Here is a 17912-nt window from a genome sequence, read left to right as displayed (position 1 = left end):
TCCGTTTTTATAATATTCTACAAAATGAAAACAAATCAGCTAGGCACGCTGGCTCACATCTGTAATCCTAGCACTTTGGGAGACAGAAGTAGGTGGACCACCTGAGGTGAGGAGTTAAAGACCAGCCTGACCAACATGGTGAAACCCCATCTCTACTAAAAATATAAAAATTAGCTGGGTATAGTGGCTTATGCCTATAATCCCAGCTACTCAGGAGGCTGAGTCAGGAGAATCACTTGAGCCCAGGAGGCAGAGGTTGCAGTGAGCTGAGATTGTGCCACTTCACTCCAGCCTAGGCAATACAGTAAAATTCGGTCTGGGTGGGGCGGGGGCGGGGAGAAGAAAATAAACCTTTAGTAACAGTAAGCAGAATAGTGGTTGCCTGGCGCTCAGGGGGAGGGGAGAGGTGAGAAGAAAGAACTGAAAAAGGGCACGAAGAAAGTTTGGAAGGGAATGAAATATGTTTGCTATCTTGATTGTAGTGACAGTTGGGTATAAACATATGTCAAATCTCACCAATTATACCATTTAAATATGTGCTGTTCATTGTACAATTAAGCCTCAATACAGCTGTAAAGAAAAAAGACAATTCAGTTTCATTTAGTACATTCATAATGTACAACCACTTTAATATAGTTCTAACGACATTTCCATCACTCCAAAGTAAAACCCTTTACCATTAAACAGTATCTCCCCTCCCCTCAGCCCCTGACAACAACCAACCTGCATCTGATACCATGGGTTTATCTATTCTGGGTATTTCATAAATATGGAACCATACAATAGGTGACCCTTTGTGTCTGGTTTCTTTCATTTAGCATAATGTTTTCAAGGACAACGGGATTTTAAAAACACTTTCCAAGTTATTCTGATATGGAATCAAGATATCCACAAAGCAGGTGTGGGCAGGGTAGGCAATCAGATTCCATTTTAACTAAGCACTTGTGTGCAAGGAAACCACAAATGTCTCATTTAATCCTTACAACAACTTGGGTGTACAGCATTCCCATTTTACAGGCAGGGAAACTGAAGCTCAGAAAGGTGAAATCCCCCACCTGACATCATATAGGTATTTAAAAGCAAATTGGTCTGACTCTCCAGCACCACGTCTGCACTGCAACCCAGGCCCCTCTCCCAAATGAGCACTCAGGAACCATCAGAAAGGAATGGTGGGCTGTGCCTACTGGCTGGCAAGCCTGGACTCTATGGGCAAAATTGATCCACTGGCTAGAGAACATAGGACTTAAGGGTGTTTGAGCTCCTTAACTGTTAAAGTATCCTGAAACTAGAGAAGAAAGTCAACAAACATGAAAGCTAGGAGAGAACTTAGACCAATTTGTAAAAACACTAATTTTAAAAACCAAGAAACAAGGCCCAAAGAAAGTAGATTAGTAAAACATGGTCAGATGTCTTCTAATTTTCAAAAAAGCTATGAATAATTTTTACTTTTCATTGATCCTGGGAACAGAGTCTTCCCCAAACATAAAAATAAAACTCATTTTTACACAATTTTTTGGCTACCACCGTATTATTAGCCATGGTTTCAAATCATTTTGTCAACAAATATTCATGCACATACTATGTTCCAGGCACATTCTGGGGAGAAAGGATATGGCAATGAACAAGGCAGATAACACCCCCTGTCCCTCACAGAACTACATTCTATTCAGTTGGTGCAAAAGTAATTGATGTTTTTGCCACAGAAAGGCACAGCAAAACCAAAATTACTTTTGCACTAACCTAAAGGGCTGATGGGGCCACAAACTACGAATAGGAGGGAATTTTGTCAACGGGATAAAGAACTTCTTTACAGCCAACTTCATACTTAATGGTAAGAAATTGGATGCTTTCCCCTTAAGATCAGGAACAAAGCAAGGTGCTGCTCTCACTACTCCTATTCAACATTTTACTGGAAATCCTAGCTAATGCAATAAACCAGAAAGGGAAATAAAAGCTCTACAGATTGAAAAGGAACAAATAACATTATCTTTGTTTACACATGATCTGACTGTCTGTGTAGAAAATCCCAAAGAATTGACCAAAACAAAAACTGCCAAACAGCACTTATAGCAAGGTTACAAGATACAAGGTTAATGTATAACAATCTATTGCTTTTCTATATACCAGCAATGAACAACTAGAATTTGAAATCAAGAAATAGCAAGGAGATCTGTATGGCTCTAATGGAACTGAAATTAGAATTAGGTTGAGTGAGGGAGAGAAGCAGATGGAGGCTAGAAGCAGATCATGATGAAGGGCCCAGTGAGGAAGCTGGGTTTTACTATGAGTGACTTAGGGAGCCACTGGAAGGATCTCAGCAAAGGAGGGATATTACCTGGTATACCTTCACCCACATCCCCCCACACAAACTGCTGCCTGATCCAGTTTTTTATTTGTAAATTCAGGTTTTAGTGACCTCCAACTAAAGTAATTATACCCCTCAGCTTAGTGAAATGCTAACAGAATTCATCCTGTCAGTAGCAGAACTGGCTGAAGCAACAACATAATCTAGATCCTAAATCATTGAGACAGGGCGAGACGTAAAGGAAAAACTGCCCAATGCTAGCCAATACCTGGTTATCTGGCTAAAGATGGTGGTCATTGGTAAACTCCAGTGGCAGAACTTGCAGGCCCCAGAGAAGACACAGAGAAATGCCCAGAAAGGACTGAGCTAAACCAGGTGAGTCTTTGAGGAACAACAGGAGTAATCCCATGAGAAAAGGTACAGCTGGCAACAAAGAGGTACCCATTCCTGTGCCCCAAGGCTCACTTTAGCCTTAAGCTTACCCAGGGTGAGAACATGACCCAAACGAATGTAGCAATGTAGGAATAAGAATTAATAAGCACAGGAGAGGCCCCCTTTGACACCAGAAAATTCTTTCTGGGCCAAATCTCTATTCAGGACTGAACTCACCTACACAGAAAGAAACCTAAGCCCAAGCTGGCTCCTGGAAGAGAATATATTAAGTGACTCTAGTATATTGAGAAACCTCATTTGGAAAAGCAAATCTAAACTGACCTTCTAAATTCACTTTGCAACTAAAGGCCTGGCTGAGAGCAGAAGAACCATGTGGGTGACAGGATTATCAGAAGGGGAACCTTAGGGACAGATGATTGGTTTATTCCCCTTGACGCCTCTGAACCCTTGCTGTGCCTGTTCCTGCCACAGGAATGCCTTTCCTCTTCCCCAGCTTCTGGTCCAACTCCTATCTAGCCTCACTCCTCAAGGCATGGATTAGTCTGCTCAGGCTGTTGTAACAAAACATTACAGACTGGGTGGTTTAAACAACAGGTATAGCCGGGCGCGGTGGCTCAAGCCTGTAATCCCAGCACTTTGGGAGGCCGAGGCGGGTGGATCACAAGGTCAAGAGATCGAGACCATCCTGGTCAACATAGTGAAACCCCGTCTCTACTAAAAATACAAAACTTAGCTGGGCATGGTGGCGCATGCCTGTAATCCCAGCTCCTCAGGAGGCTGAGGCAGGAGAATTGCTTGAACCCAGGAGGCGGAGGTTGCGGTGAGCCGAGATCGCGCCATTGCACTCCAGCCTGGGTAACAAGAGCGAAACTCCGTCTCAAAAAAAAAAAAAAAAACAGGTATTTCTTTTTCACAGTTCTGGAGGTTGGGAAGTACAAGATTAAGGTGCCAGGCTATTTGGTTCTCAGTGAAGACCCTCTTCCCAGCTTGTAGATGTCCATCTTCTTGCTATGTTCTCACATGGGGGACTGGGGAGCTCTCTGGTCTCTTCCTATAAGGCCACTAATCCCATCATGAAGGCCCCATCCTCATGACATCATCTAAACTTAATTATTGCCAAACACCATCACACTGAGGGTTAGGACTTCAACACATGAATTTTAGGGGGAAGGCAGAACACAATTCAATTCACAGCAAGGACTAACTAAAACGTCACCTTCTTCTTTCAGCAGTCCAGCTCCTAACCTACAGGCAAAATCTGAATCTGTGTTCCCACAGCACTTTACATGTTCCTAACAGAGAGCTTTGCCTTCTCAGGTTGTTTATGAGCTTTTCTCCCCACATGAAAGGGCCTTGTCTCATGCATACCTAGTTCTACATCATTACTTTAAAAATGAGGAGATCAGATCTGTTAAGAGACCTGTCTGAGATCACAAAGGGAACAACGGCAGGTTGCTCCTATGATCAGTCTATGGGCTCAGACCAGAGCTACTATTTCTGCTCAACCTCACTGGCCCAGAAATTGAGGAGTCCAAAACCAAAAAAATCTCTACAGGGTACTTTCTAGTCCCAATGGTTCTGCTGGAAGCCCCAGGACTCTTCATCAAAGAAATCCATTAGAACCCAAGTGCTGGATCACTTGAGGCCAGGAGTTCAAGACCAGCCTGGACAACATGGCAAAACTCCATCTGTACTAAAAATACAAAAATTAGCTGGGTGCGGTTGTGTATGCCTGTAATCCCAGCTACTTGGGAGGATGAGGCACAAGAATTACTTGAACCCCAAAGGCAGGGGTTGCAGTGAGCCAAGACCACACCATTGCACTCCAGGCTGGGTGACAGAGTAAGATTCTGTCTCAAAAAAAATCAGAGCATTCAGCATAAAGGGGGTGCTTTTTCACAGTTACTATCACCACACAGCACAAAGCCTACAATACTGTTTTTCACTTAAGCAGAATGTCAAGTTCACACTGCCTATAAAACACAGGCTGCCTGTTATCAGTCTCACTCTGAAACATCTCCTCAGCTGAACGCCCCACACTGTCTGAAATTCTACCCTAGGGATAAGGGCTTTCTCAGAAGCCTGAGGTGAAACCAGGATACTGTTAAGTTGGTTCTAGTCTTTCAAATTTTTGGTTATCAAATTAGTAAAGTATCCAGTAAAACCCTGACAAACTGGGCAAGGCTTTGATGGGAGAAAGTAGGGGGAGATGCCTGGAACAGAGGTGCCTTCTGGAGAGCGGGGGCAGAATGAGGCGGCCACACTATGGAATCTTCAGCGTGCACTGCTATGTTCACTCTCACTGACAGCCAGCTACGTGATGAAGGCTGAACATGTCTACTGAGCCCCATCTACAGATGATGATGCCGAGGCTCTTGCTGATTAGTGGCATAGTCAGGGCTGGTGGCCAGGGTTTCAATTTTCCATATAGATCACAGCAAGATGGATGGTCTAGCTCCTTCGGCCTGGTAACTGCTAAATGTATGAGCAATGAGGTATGTGAGATACATCTGGGTAATCACCAAGTTGTCTAAGAGGCTGTGTCCACCTGACATGTGGATGGGGGTACATTCTTTCGTGGCTGCACAAATCCTGCTTTCACTGAGAGGGTACAGAAATGATCAGACAGTGGGTGAGTGGTCTGTGTGGCACATTCTGCTGTCAAATTGATCAATTTTACAAAGGACCGCTTTAAACAAATTAAAAGATAAGGATTTAAAAACCCTTTTGGCAACAAGTTAAAGCACAAGGATTTAAAAGACTCTTGTTTCTCTTAAAGCATTTTATAATTGTTCACCCCTACTAGTCTAGTGAGTATGCAGCAGGCCTTATTTTTGAAAACTGGTAAAGAAAAATTCCAATTCACCAAGAAATTTCCAAATCCTATTGAAAAGGTTCCTTCTGTATTGAGAGAATAAAATCCCAGGTCAGTATAATGCATAAGATCCAAGAGTGACATGAAAGTAGAAAATCAATCACTCAAAAAAGAAAAGAAAATCACTCAAAAAAGAAAGAAAGAAAGAAAGAAAATCAGTCGATCAGGCTTCTTAATTATGTCAAAATGACAATGTCTTGTCTATTGGTTTTGTAGCTCCTCAGTAGTTGGCTGAGTTCAGAACTCAGATCTCTGACTGCCTGGGCAAATGCTTTCACTGAGAAAAAGAGAGAGTATGTGTTCAGAGTTTACTATAGGCCAGACATTTTACTAAGCATTTCCCTTTGGGTCATTTAGTGTAACAAAGTTATGAGGTAAGTAGTACTATTATCTCTATTTCACAAATGAGAAAATTGAAGTTTAGCAAAGTTCTCTGCCCAATGTCCTGGAGCAAGCAAGTGGTAGAGCCTGTATTCAAACTCAGGTGAGCTGACTCCAGAGTCAACACATGTTACTCAACATAGACCAAGGCATGCAAGTAGTCAATCAGGAATCCCAAAGCCAGGTGGTAGATCAGCATCTGGCCAGGAATACCTGCTCTATACTCAGGTGCATTATGCTGGGCAAAGTCCCTCCTAAGACAATCACTATGAACAAAAAGAGGCACTATGTCCTAGCACAGAGAGCACACACCATGGTGGCCAGGAAAGCAGGACTTCCCTGGGTCCCTTATGGCCTCCCGCCTGTTAAGCCTCAGCCTTTGGAAGAACCTGGTTCTGGTGGCTCTGTGCTGTCTGGGGTAGGCTGCACTCTACTTCCAGTGTTGCACCCTCATTCTGCCCAGATGTCACTGCATTATGATAACCAGAGCCTGCTACTTCTACTGACTCCTGACATCTCAATGATCTCTCCATTTACTCAACACAATCTCCAGTCCTTAAGTGCTGGTTGTTTCCAAAGCCCTGCAGAGCCCATGGGATACTGTAGTGACTCAAGATGACTCAACATGACTCTCTCCAACAGTACTCAAAATCCAGCTAGAGAGCTCACACAAATGCACCCACCTCAGCCACACATTGCTGGATGAGAAGGATAAAATCATGGAAAGCAAGGGGAAGAAGGAAATCCACTTCCTCACATCAGGCCTTGAAACAAGCTCATTAAAAAGATGAGCTCAGAAACTAATCACAAGAACTCAGGTTTACGCTCAAGAGACAGTGAGGTCTGGAGACCTGAAGAGGGTCCAACAGTGACTGAGGGAACAGATGGGATTCACAACTCATGTACCCAGATCCAAAACTTATGCTTTGCAGAAGCATCATCCTGTCCTTATATATTATTTAGCAAGAGAGTGATATAATCAGGTTTGTTCTTTCAAAGATCGATCTGACGACAAAATGATGGATGAACCACAGTGAGTAAAGAATGATGGGAGGAAAACCAATTAAGAAATGACCACAACAACCAGGGCAAGAAGGGAAACCTGGATTAGTGCTGTGGGATTGAAAAGGAGAAGATTAATTTGGGGTAAGTCAGATAAAAGGAAACAAACATTAAAAGTCTCTCAATTAAATTCATTGTTTCAAGTACAAAGCCCAGTCTTTTATCTTGGTAGCTCTCTGTAGTTTCTTACATTCTTACTGTATTTTTATCATTTCCAAGTATATGTTTTAAGCATGATTCTCTTTTTTTTTTTTTTTTTTTTTTTTTGAGATGGAGTCTCACTCTGTCACCCAGGCTAGAGAGGAGTGGTGCAATCTTGGCTCACTGTAAATTCTGATTCATAGGTTCAGGCGATTCTTCTGCCTCTGCCTCCTGAGTAGCTAGGATTACAGGCGCGCATTACCACACCCAGCTAATTTTTTTGTATTTTTTAGTAGAGATGGGGTCTCACCATGTTGACCAAGCTAGTCTCAAACTCCTGACCTCAAATGATCCGCCTGCCTCGGCCTCTCAAAGTGCTGGGATTACAGATGTGAGCCACTGTGCCTGCCTAAGCATGCTTTTTATTGAGGCATAAAACAAACACACAAAAGCATAAACAAATAAATATATAAATCAATACTTTTTCACAAAATGAACACATCTATATAACCGCCATGCAGATCAGGAAACAGAACATTTCTGAAGCCCTAGAAGTCTCCCTCCTACCCAGCTTCCAGACCTATCCCTCTCCCCCAAAAGGTAACTATTGTTTTGATCTCAAATACCATAGATTAGTTCGTATTCGTTTCTGAACTCTATATAAGCAGAATCATATTATCTGTATGAGTTTATGCTGGCTTATTTGGCTCATATTTATGAGATGCACCCACATAGTGAGATGTACTTCATTCTCACTGCTGTGTAGTATGTATCAAGATACCACAATTTACTTATTTACTGTGGAAAAACACTTAGATTATTTGTAATTTAGGGCTCTTATGAAGGTGTTGCTTTGAACATATCTCTACATTTCTAAAGAATTTAAATGTCTGACATAAAGACCTTTCCAGCACTTCTGTAAACCAAGCAGTATTACCTCCACTATACAGATGAAGGATAAGGGATCTAATCCGTATCAGAGAGCTGTTAGTGGCAGAGCCTGGCATCAAATTCAGACCTTAAGGTTCCCCTACACTTCTCCTTCCTTCTTCCAGCATAGCACTGAAAAGGGAAGGAGTATGAGCCAGTGCTGGCTCAATTCAGGTTTAGGAGACCAGAGTAACCAAGGGGCCAGAACAATCACGGAAGAGGGGACTCAGAATTGATCTTCAGCCCGGACAGATGCTTACAAGTCAGGGCTTCCTCTTCATGGCTGTGTCTCAAAATGGAGACAAAGTGGGGGACCAAATGAAGGAGGAGAGGTTTGTAACAATTCTGACCCTAATCTAAAAGTACAAAACAAATGTGGTTTTTTTGTTTGTTTGTTTGTTTGTTTTAAGACGGAGTCTTGCTCTGTCGCCAGGCTGGAGTGCAGTGGCGCAATCTCGGCTCACTGCAACCTCTGCTTCCTGGGTTCAAGCAATTCTTCCGCCTCAGCCTCCCAAGTAGCTGGGACCACAGGCACGTGCCACCATGCCTGGCTACTTTTTGTATTTTTAGTAGAGATGGGGTTTCACCATGTTGGCCAGGATGGTCTCGATCTCTTGACCTAATGATCCGCCCACCTTGGCCTCCCAAAGTGCTGGGATTACAGGCATGAGCCACCGTGCCCGGCCGAAAACATGTTTCTTAACAAGAAAAACAAGGAGATAACCACTTCAAATTCACACGGTTGCAGAAATTTATGTTAGCCAATACCAAAAGTTAGTGAGGATGTAGTGAAATCACAAAGGTGATAGGAGTATAAACTGCAATCACCATTTTCAAAGGTATTCTGGTATGTAACAAAAACCCTTCCATCTGGCAATTGCTCTTCTAGGTAAATACTCTTTAAAAATGTTCACTCACAGGGGACATGTACAAAGGAATTCCCTGAAGTATCATCTTTAATGGTAAAAAACTGGAAATGTCAATGACCTTGAGTATGAAAGAAACCATGGCACATTCACACAATAGCTCAAACATAAAATGCAACTAAAGCAGCAAGGTGCAAGATGATATGATACCGCTGGGCGCGGTGGCTCACGCCTGTAATCCCAACACTCTGGGAGGCCGAGGCGGGTGGATCACGAGGTCAAGAGATCGAGACCATCCTGGTCAACATGTTGAAACCCCGTCTCTACTAAAAATACAAAAAATTAGCCGGGCATGGTGGCGCGTGCCTGTAATCCCAGCTACTCAGGAGGCTGAGGCAGGAGAATTGCCTGAACCCAGGAGGCGGAGGTTGCAGTGAGCTGAGATCGCGCCATTGCACTCCAGCCTGGGTAACAAGAGCGAAACTCCATCTCAAAAATAAAAAATAAATATTAAATAAATAAATAAAATTGTTTAAAAAAAGATGATATGATACCACTTACGCATATTTTTAAAACACACAAAATACTCTCTATTATTCATCAATATAAATATGAAAAACACTCACAATACTATATATTACTTAGATATGCACATATTTGGGAAAGTATAAGGGGGGAAAAAAAGAAAAGGCAGGCCAGAAATGGTGGCTCACACCTATAATCCCAGCATTTTGGGAGGCTGAGGCAGGTGGATCACAAGGTCAAGAAATTGAGACCATTCTTGCCAATATGGTGAAACCCCATCTCTACTAAAAATACAAAAATTACCTAGGCATGGTGGCATGCACCTGCAGTTGCAACTACTCGGGAAGCTGAGGCAGGAGAATCACTTGAACCCAGGAGGCGGAGGTTGCAGTGAGCCGAGATCATACAACTTCACTCCAGCCTGGCGACAGAGTGAGACTCCGTCTCAAAAAAAAAAAAAAAAAAAAAGGCAAGGTAGGGGATTTCTGCTTCTTCCTAACGTTAGGTTTCCCTTTTCAAAAAATCCAAAGGAGGCTAGGTGCAGTGGCTCACATCTGCAATCCCAACACTTTGGAAGGTTGAGGCAGGCAGATTACTTGAGGTCAGGAGTTCAAAACCAGCCTGACCAACATGGTGAAACCCGGTCTCTACTAAAAATACAAAAATTAGCTGGACCTGGTGGTGTGCACCTGTAACACCAGCTACTAGGGAGCCTGAGGTAGGAGAACCGCTTGAACCAGGGAGGTGGAGGTTGCAGTGAGCCAAGATCACACCATTGCACTCCAGCCTGGGCAACAGAGCAAGACTTCAGCTCAAAAAAAAAAAAAAAAAATCATAGCAAAATATAATAACCTTTGTTAAGTCTGGGTAGAGGATACATGCAGGTTTGCTATATAATATACATACTTTTCTACGTTTAAAATACTCCAGATTTTTTTTTTTCTGAGACAGCATCTCGCTCCATCACGCAGGCTGGAGTGCAGTAGTGCAATCTTGCCTCACTGCAACTTCCGCCTCCCAGGTTTAAGCAATTCTATACCTCAGTCTCCTGAGTAGCTGGGATTACAGACACAGGCCACCATGCCTGGCTAAATTTTTGTATTTCTGGTAGAGACGGGGTTTCACCAACTTGGCTAGGCTGGTCTTGAACTCCTAACCTCACAATCCACCCGCCTCGGCCTCCCAAAGTGCTGGGATTACAGGCGTGACATAATTTTTAAAATAAGATACTAAAATCAGTATTTTCACCTATCAGATTGGCAATAATTTAAAATGTGACACCAAGAAATGAAGACTGAACTATAAATAAATAAAGAAAATAAGATACAACGTGATTAGCCAGGCGTGGTGGTACACACCTGCAATCCCAGCTACTCAAGAAACTGGGGTGAGAGGATTATTTGAGACCAACCTGGATAACATAGCAAGATACTGTCTCAAAAAAAAAAAAAAGGTGTTAATATTGAGACCCTATTGGCAGGACACCACAAACTGGGACAAGCTTTTGTTTGTTTTGTTTCTTGAGACAGGATCTCACTCTATCACCCAGGATAGAGTGTGGTGGCATAATCTCAGCTCGCTGCAACCTTTGCCCCCCAGGTTCGAACTATTCTCATGCCTCAGCCTCCCACGTAGCTAGGATCACAGGTATGTGCCACCACGCCCTGCTAATTTTTGTAGTTTTAGTAGAGACAGGGTTTCACCATGTTGGCCAGGCTGGTCTTGAACTTCTGTACGCAAGTGATCTGCCTGCCTCAGCCTCCCAACATTCTGGGATTACAGGTATCAGCCATTGCATCCTGCTTGGGATAAGCTTCCTAAAAAGCAATTAGTATCATCCATCAGAAGTTTAAATGTGGCTAGGCACAGTGGCTTACACCTGTAATCTCAGTACTTTGGGAAGCCGAGATTAGAGGACTACTTGAAGACAGGAGTTGAGACCAGCCTGGGCAACAAAGTGAGATTCAATCTTGGCCGGACCTGGTGGCTCACACCTATAATCCCAGCATTTTGGGAGTCCAAGGCGAGAGGATTGCTTGAGTCCAGGAGTTCAAGATCAACCTGAGTTGGCCGGGCGCGGTGGCTCAAGCCTGTAATCCCAGCACTTTGGGAGGCCGAGGCGGGTGGATCACGAGGTCAAGAGATCGAGACCATCCTGGTCAACATGGTGAAACCCTGTCTCTACTAAAAATACAAAAAATTAGCTGGGCATGGTGGCTCATGCCTGTAATCCCAGCTACTCAGGAGGCTGAGGCAGGAGAATTGCCTGAACCCAGGAGGTGGAGGTTGCGGTGAGCCGAGATCGCGCCATTGCACTCCAGCCTGGGTAACAAGAGCGAAACTCCGTCTCAAAAAAAAAAAAAAAAAAAAAAAAAAAAAAAAAAAAAAGATCAACCTGAGCACATAGTGAGACCTTGTCTCTAAAAAAATATAAGTAAAAATTAGCGGGCAGTGGTGGTGCACACCTGTAGTTCCAGCTACTCAGGAGGCTGAGGTGGAAGGATCGCTTGAGCCTAGAAGTTCAAGGTTACAGTGAGCTACAACTGCACCACTCCACTCCAGCATGGGTGACAAAGCAAGACCATGTCTCAAAAAAAGAGATCCTGTCTCTATATTTAAAAACAAAAAAGCCGGGCGCGGTGGCTCAAGCCTGTAATCCCAGCACTTTGGGAGGCTGAGGCGGGTGGATCACGAGGTCAAGAGATCGAGACCATCCTGGTCAACATGTTGAAACCCCGTCTCTACTAAAAATACAAAAAATCAGCTGGGCATGGTGGCGTGTGCCTGTAATCCCAGCTACTCAGGAGGCTGAGGCAGCAGAATTGCCTGAACCCAGGAGGCGGAGGTTGCGGTGAGCCGAGATCGCGCCATTGCACTCCAGCCTGGGTAACAAGAGTGAAACTCCGTCTCAAAAAAAAAAAAAAAAAAAAGGCCAGATGTGGTGGCTCATGCCTGTAATCCCAGCACTTTGGGAGGCTGAGGTGGGCAGATCATGAGGTCAGGAGTTCGAGATCAGCCTGACCGACATGGTGAAATCCTGTCTCTACTAAAAATACAAAAATTAGCCGAGCTTGGTGGTGCATACCTATAATCCCAGCTACTCAGGAGGCTGAGGCAGGAGAATAGCTTGAACCCAGGAGGTGGAGGTTGCAGCGAGCCAAGATCATGCCACTGCACTCCAACCTGGGTGACAGAGTGAGAAAAAAAAATTATATGTAAGGTGTGTAGAAGATTCAATGTGAGAGGAATCTACTTTTGCCTTAGTATTCTTTTGTACTAATCTTATAGTAATCATATATCATTTGTATATTTGGTAGAGGGGAAGGAAAAAATTATAGATTCTAAACTCAGAGCCTCTGAACTGAAATGTCAGGAAAGCAGAACCTGGAAATCTGTATTTTTAACACGTCACCCAGTGACTCCCATGCAGCTAGGTTGGTCACTGGTCCAGGTGAGACCTGGTTCAGGTAACTGCTGTAGGCAGTACATGGTGGGAACTCAATGACAGGTCTTACAAGGTCTAGGAAATAAGCCTGCCCCCAGAATTCATCATGTAATCAACAAGAGAGATCTAAACTCACCTCAAAGACAAAAATGGCCAACCCAAGACAGCAGGATTGGCCAGTAAAAGACACTTCTTACATTCCTAAGGAATCAGTGTTTGGTGCTGAATGAACCAAGTACTATCCAGGCAAAAGGAAGCCCTGGTCTGAGACCTGAACAAGTCCTTTCTTCTTTCTGCCAGGAATAACCAAAACCACTAGCATTAGGTAAAATAGGGCTTAGATCTCTTTAGCACCCAAAAAAGAGACTGGCAGTAAGTAGTTGAATGAATAGGTTGATCTATTTCAGCCTGAGGCAATTCTAACTCCAGTGCTCTGATCTCATGCTCAACAAGCTACTTTTTCCTTTTCCAGAGAAAAGTTTTGAGCTGAAAGAGGAAAGTTTTGATAGCGGTGAGCTTTGTTTGGAAGAAATAGCTGCCTTCCAGTCTGGGTGACAGAACAAGATCGTGTCTCAAAATAATAATTAAAATAAAATAAAATAAAATAGGACTGAAAATGGCCTTGGGCATCAGTCTACCACAGTCTGGTTCACACAAGCCTACTCTGAGAAATATCCATCCCCTGGTGGGCACCTGAGCAGGACTCTGGTAAAGTCATTAAGGTGGTGTCCTGCCCTACAGCCCACATAGGTAGTCTTCCTGGGTGGCCACTGGCTAGCTGGTCTCCCTCAGGCAGCTCCTTTTAGCTCAGGGCTTAGTCTCACCAAGTGCACAGCTGGACTGACTGCCTACAGCTAGAATAACAAGGGTTATATAACAGAGCTGCATGGTCCAATAAATTCAATTGCCCCTAGACACATGTATCTACCGGGCACATGAAATGTGGTTAGTCTGAATTGAGATGTTCATTAAGAATAAAATACACACTGGATTTTTTTTTTTTTTTTTTTTTGAGACAGAGTTTCACTCTGTCGCCCAGGCTGGAGTGCAGTGGCACCATCTCGGCTCACTGCAATCTCCGCCTCCCAGGTTCAAGCAACTCTGCTGCCTCAGCCTCCCATGTAGCAGGGATTACAGGAACATGCCACCACGTCCAGCTAATTTTTATATTTTTAGTAGAGACAGAGTTTCACCGTGTTAGCCAGGATGGTCTCGATCTCCTGACCTTGTGATCCACCCACCTCAGCTTCCCAAAGTGCTGGGATTACAGGTGTGAGTCACCACACCCAGCCTACACACTGGATTTTATTTTTTTCTTCACATAAGGGCAGTGGAGAACACACTGGATTTTAAAGACAGTATAAGAAAAAGAGTATTAGTGAGATATGGTGGCTCACGCTTACAATCCTAACACTTAGGAAGGCAGAGATCAATGGGTAGCTTGAGCCTAGGAGTTCAAGACCTGAACATAGCAAGACCTGCTCTCCACTTAAAAAAAAAAAAAAAAGAAGGCGGCCAGGCGCAGTGGCTCATGCCTGTAATCCTAACACTTTGGGAGGCCAAGGCGGGCAGATCACCTGAGGTTGGGAGTTGGAGAGCAGCCTGGACAACATGGTGAAACCTCGTCTTTTTTAAAAAATAAAATAAAAAGAAGAAGAAGAATATAAAAAATAGATCAGTAGTAATTTTTATATTGATTACTTGCTGAAATGAGTATATTTTGAATACACTGAATTAAAATATATTATTACAAGTAATTTCTTTTAACATTTTAAATACATAGCTGCTAGAAAATTTTAAATTACATATATGGCTCACATTATATTTCTTTTTTTGTTTGTTTGTTTTGGAGACAGAGTTTCACTCTTGCCACCCAGGCTGGAGTGCAACGGTGCAATCTCATCTCACTGCAACCTCTACCTCCCAGGTTCAAGCAATCCTCCTGCCTCAGCCCCCCAAGTAGTTGGGATTATAGGCATGTGCCACTATATTCAGCTAATTTTTGTACTTCTAGTAGAGAGAAGGTTTCACCATGTTGGCTGGGCTGGTCTCGAACTCCTGACTTCAGGTGATCCACCTGCCTCAGCCACCCAAAGTGCTAGAATTATAGGCGTAAGCCACTGCACTGGGCCTCACATTATATTTCTAATGGATAATACAGCACATACAAAGTCTTGACAGCAAAAATGAAGACTGACCTCACTTCAGTGTGCATGGCTCTGCCCCACTGTCCTGTAACCTGATTGTATACTCTACTAAGAACACTGTCAGATGTCTTAAGAGTTCTATATTCCACACAGGAGGAAATAAAAATAAAAATAAATTAAAAAAAAAAATATATATATATACCATTTAATACCTACGTGTTTTAATAGAAAATCTATAAGCCAAGAAGTAGGTAGTGATATTACAATTGCAGGTAACAAGCTGGGAAGATTGTAGAATTTATTGGAAATCCATTAATTCTTCTGAAATTCCCCTGTGAACATGTAATTTTTCAATTTCTGTAAGCTATAGAAAATTAAGTTCTCTGTAATAAGTTATAAAATGAGATTTTATGGTAATCCCTACTACTACTATTATGGTTTCTATGCAAAACAAACCGTGCTATTATAAATATCTTCAGTTACAATTAAGATGAAACAGGATTCACACTTGGACCCGGCAGTAGAATCACATATCACCTTTTGGTTGTCATGCTCTTTTGTATTGCTGGCAAGGAAAAGGTACAGGTTTGGGAGAGTGGGACGATGGCACCCATGCTGCTCTGAGCATGAGTTCTCCTGCTGGCTTCTGGAGGAGGTCCCTTTACTTGACTGTCCACTCATACTGGAAGGACCAAGGCCTTCAGAGGCTAAGAAAGTTTCTCAAGGTAACTCTCAGAGTTAGGTGTTCCTGCTTCGTACAGGAAGGCCATAGCTCCATGATGCAATCTGAGGATCACTTAATATGTTCAAACTTGTGGGATTCAACTGGAACAGACAAACCTAGTGTCTGCTTTGTGTGTCAGAAAACAGAAGCACTGTGACCAGGTAACAAAGCCATCCATGACACAATGCAGAATGAAGATACTTACTTGGGGAACTGGCAGAGACCCGCTTCCTGGTCAGGGTCTCCTGGCTGGGCTTGTCTGAAGCTGAAGGGCCCCTGGTTTGGACATGCCTCTTTCCTGGGCCCTCCTCTGGCTCCAGTGACTTCTCCATTCCATGGAAATACTTCATATGATAGTGCAACAGTTTGGCTTTGCGGAAAAATTTTAAACAGTCCACAACCTTGCATCTAAACTTGTGGTCTAGGTCGACAGCTGGCGTATTAGATGACACAAAATCATCTGTTTTCTTAAAAGTATTTGTTACTGAAAAAAATAAAAACAAAAGCAAGGATCCCTTGTATTTATCCTAGTTATTGCAAAACATGCATTAATACATGACAACTGGAGGTGAAAGACTAACATGCATATGTAGCCTGAGACATCAGACTGCCATTACCTCCTAAAATTATTGTTGAGAGAGAATGAAATCAACTTCAGGTCAAATAAGACTCAACTGTGATTCATCTTTAGGAAGAAGAGATCAACATGTTTATAAGTTTTCAGGGTTTCACATACTTTAAGGAAAAATCCTAAAGTATATATATATATATATATATATATATATATATATATATATACATATACATATATATATGTATGTATATATGTGATATATGTATATATTTTATATATATATATATATATATATATATATATATATATATCAAGGATCTTAGGCCAGGCACAGTGGCTCTGACTTGTAATCCCAGCACTTTGGGAGGCCGAGGTGGATCCCCTGAGGTCAGGAGTTCATGACCGGCCTGGTCAACATGGTGAAACCCCATCTTTATTAAAAGTACAAAAAAATGAGCCAAGCATGGTGTCTCACACCTGTAATCCCAGCACTTTGGGAGGCTGAGGCAGGCAGATCACCTGAGGTCAGGTGTTCGAGAGCACGCCCTGCTAATTTTTGTATTTTTAGTAGAGACGGGGTTTCACCATATTGGCCAGGCTGGCGTTGCACTCCCAACCTCAGCTGATCCGCCTCCCTTGGCCTCCCAAAGTGCTGGATTACAGGCATGAGCTACCGCATTCGGCCCACAAGAACTTCTTGTGTGTTAAATGCAGTTTACTGAGGACTCCCTTTAGAATGTCTTCCCACCAACAAAAACAATCACCATAAGTCACTCCTACTCTACAGATTTGGTTACCCCAGAATATACTAAATAAACTTTTTTTCTTTTTAATTAGAAATTCAATGTGGAATGAATGAACCTTTCTTAAGTGAATCAAATTTTTCCTAAACACAATCACACAATTTCCACTGGAAGCAGGTAGGCTGTTAAACCATTGATAAATATGATTATTTTTTGAAGTGTCATCCCATAATCAGAAGGAATTTAAAAATTCTTAAATTTGATCTAAATCATACTCTCCATTTCAAAATTAGGTTTGGTGGTCTGACGGATGCTGTTATATAGCCAATTTAAACAAACAAAAACCTATACACACACACATCCCAAAGCAGAATCCCTTAAAATCACTTCTTACCTACAACAAGAAATATAAAAGACTCCAGATCAGTTAGTTGCAGGTAAGAGAAGAAAAAGTTGACCAGGCGCAGTGGCTCATGCCTGTAATCCCAGCACTCTGGGAGGCAGATCATCTGAGGTCAGGAGTTCAAGACCAGCCTCGCTATCATGGTGAAACCCTGGTTCTACTAAAAATACAAAAAATTAACCAGGCATGGTGGCAGGTGCCTATAATCCCAGCTACTCAGGAGAATCGACTGAATGCCGGAGGCGGAGGCTGCAGTGAGCCAAGATTGTGCCATTGCACTATTGCTTGGGCAGCAACAGCGAAACTCCATCTCAAAAAAATAAAAAAGAAGCAAAAGTGACACAATGTGAAATAGAATACACACTTCTCAGATAAATAACTGGATAGGAAAAGTATGT

The 17912-nt window shown here is 42.8% G+C and overlaps 1 protein-coding gene across 3 annotated transcripts in view; it reads right to left on the bottom strand.

Moving 5' to 3' along the window:
• Positions 1 to 17912, bottom strand: part of PHF20 (PHD finger protein 20) — a 178700-nt gene that overhangs the window by 32083 nt on the left and 128705 nt on the right. For 2 of the 3 annotated variants that reach the window (XM_039479285.2, XM_074406448.1), the window contains exon 10: positions 16000 to 16278. The exons of the other annotated variant lie outside the window; for it this stretch is intronic. In XM_039479285.2, the coding sequence (XP_039335219.1) occupies positions 16000 to 16278 (279 nt within the window). The remainder of the gene's footprint in view (positions 1 to 15999; positions 16279 to 17912) is intronic. 3 annotated transcript variants of the gene reach the window in all.

Source organism: Saimiri boliviensis, chromosome 9 (genome assembly GCF_048565385.1).
Source record: "Saimiri boliviensis isolate mSaiBol1 chromosome 9, mSaiBol1.pri, whole genome shotgun sequence".
Taxonomy (NCBI): domain Eukaryota; kingdom Metazoa; phylum Chordata; class Mammalia; order Primates; family Cebidae; genus Saimiri; species Saimiri boliviensis.
The sequence above is the reverse complement of the archived record's forward strand: the minus strand, read 5'-3'. Positions and strand labels throughout refer to the sequence as shown.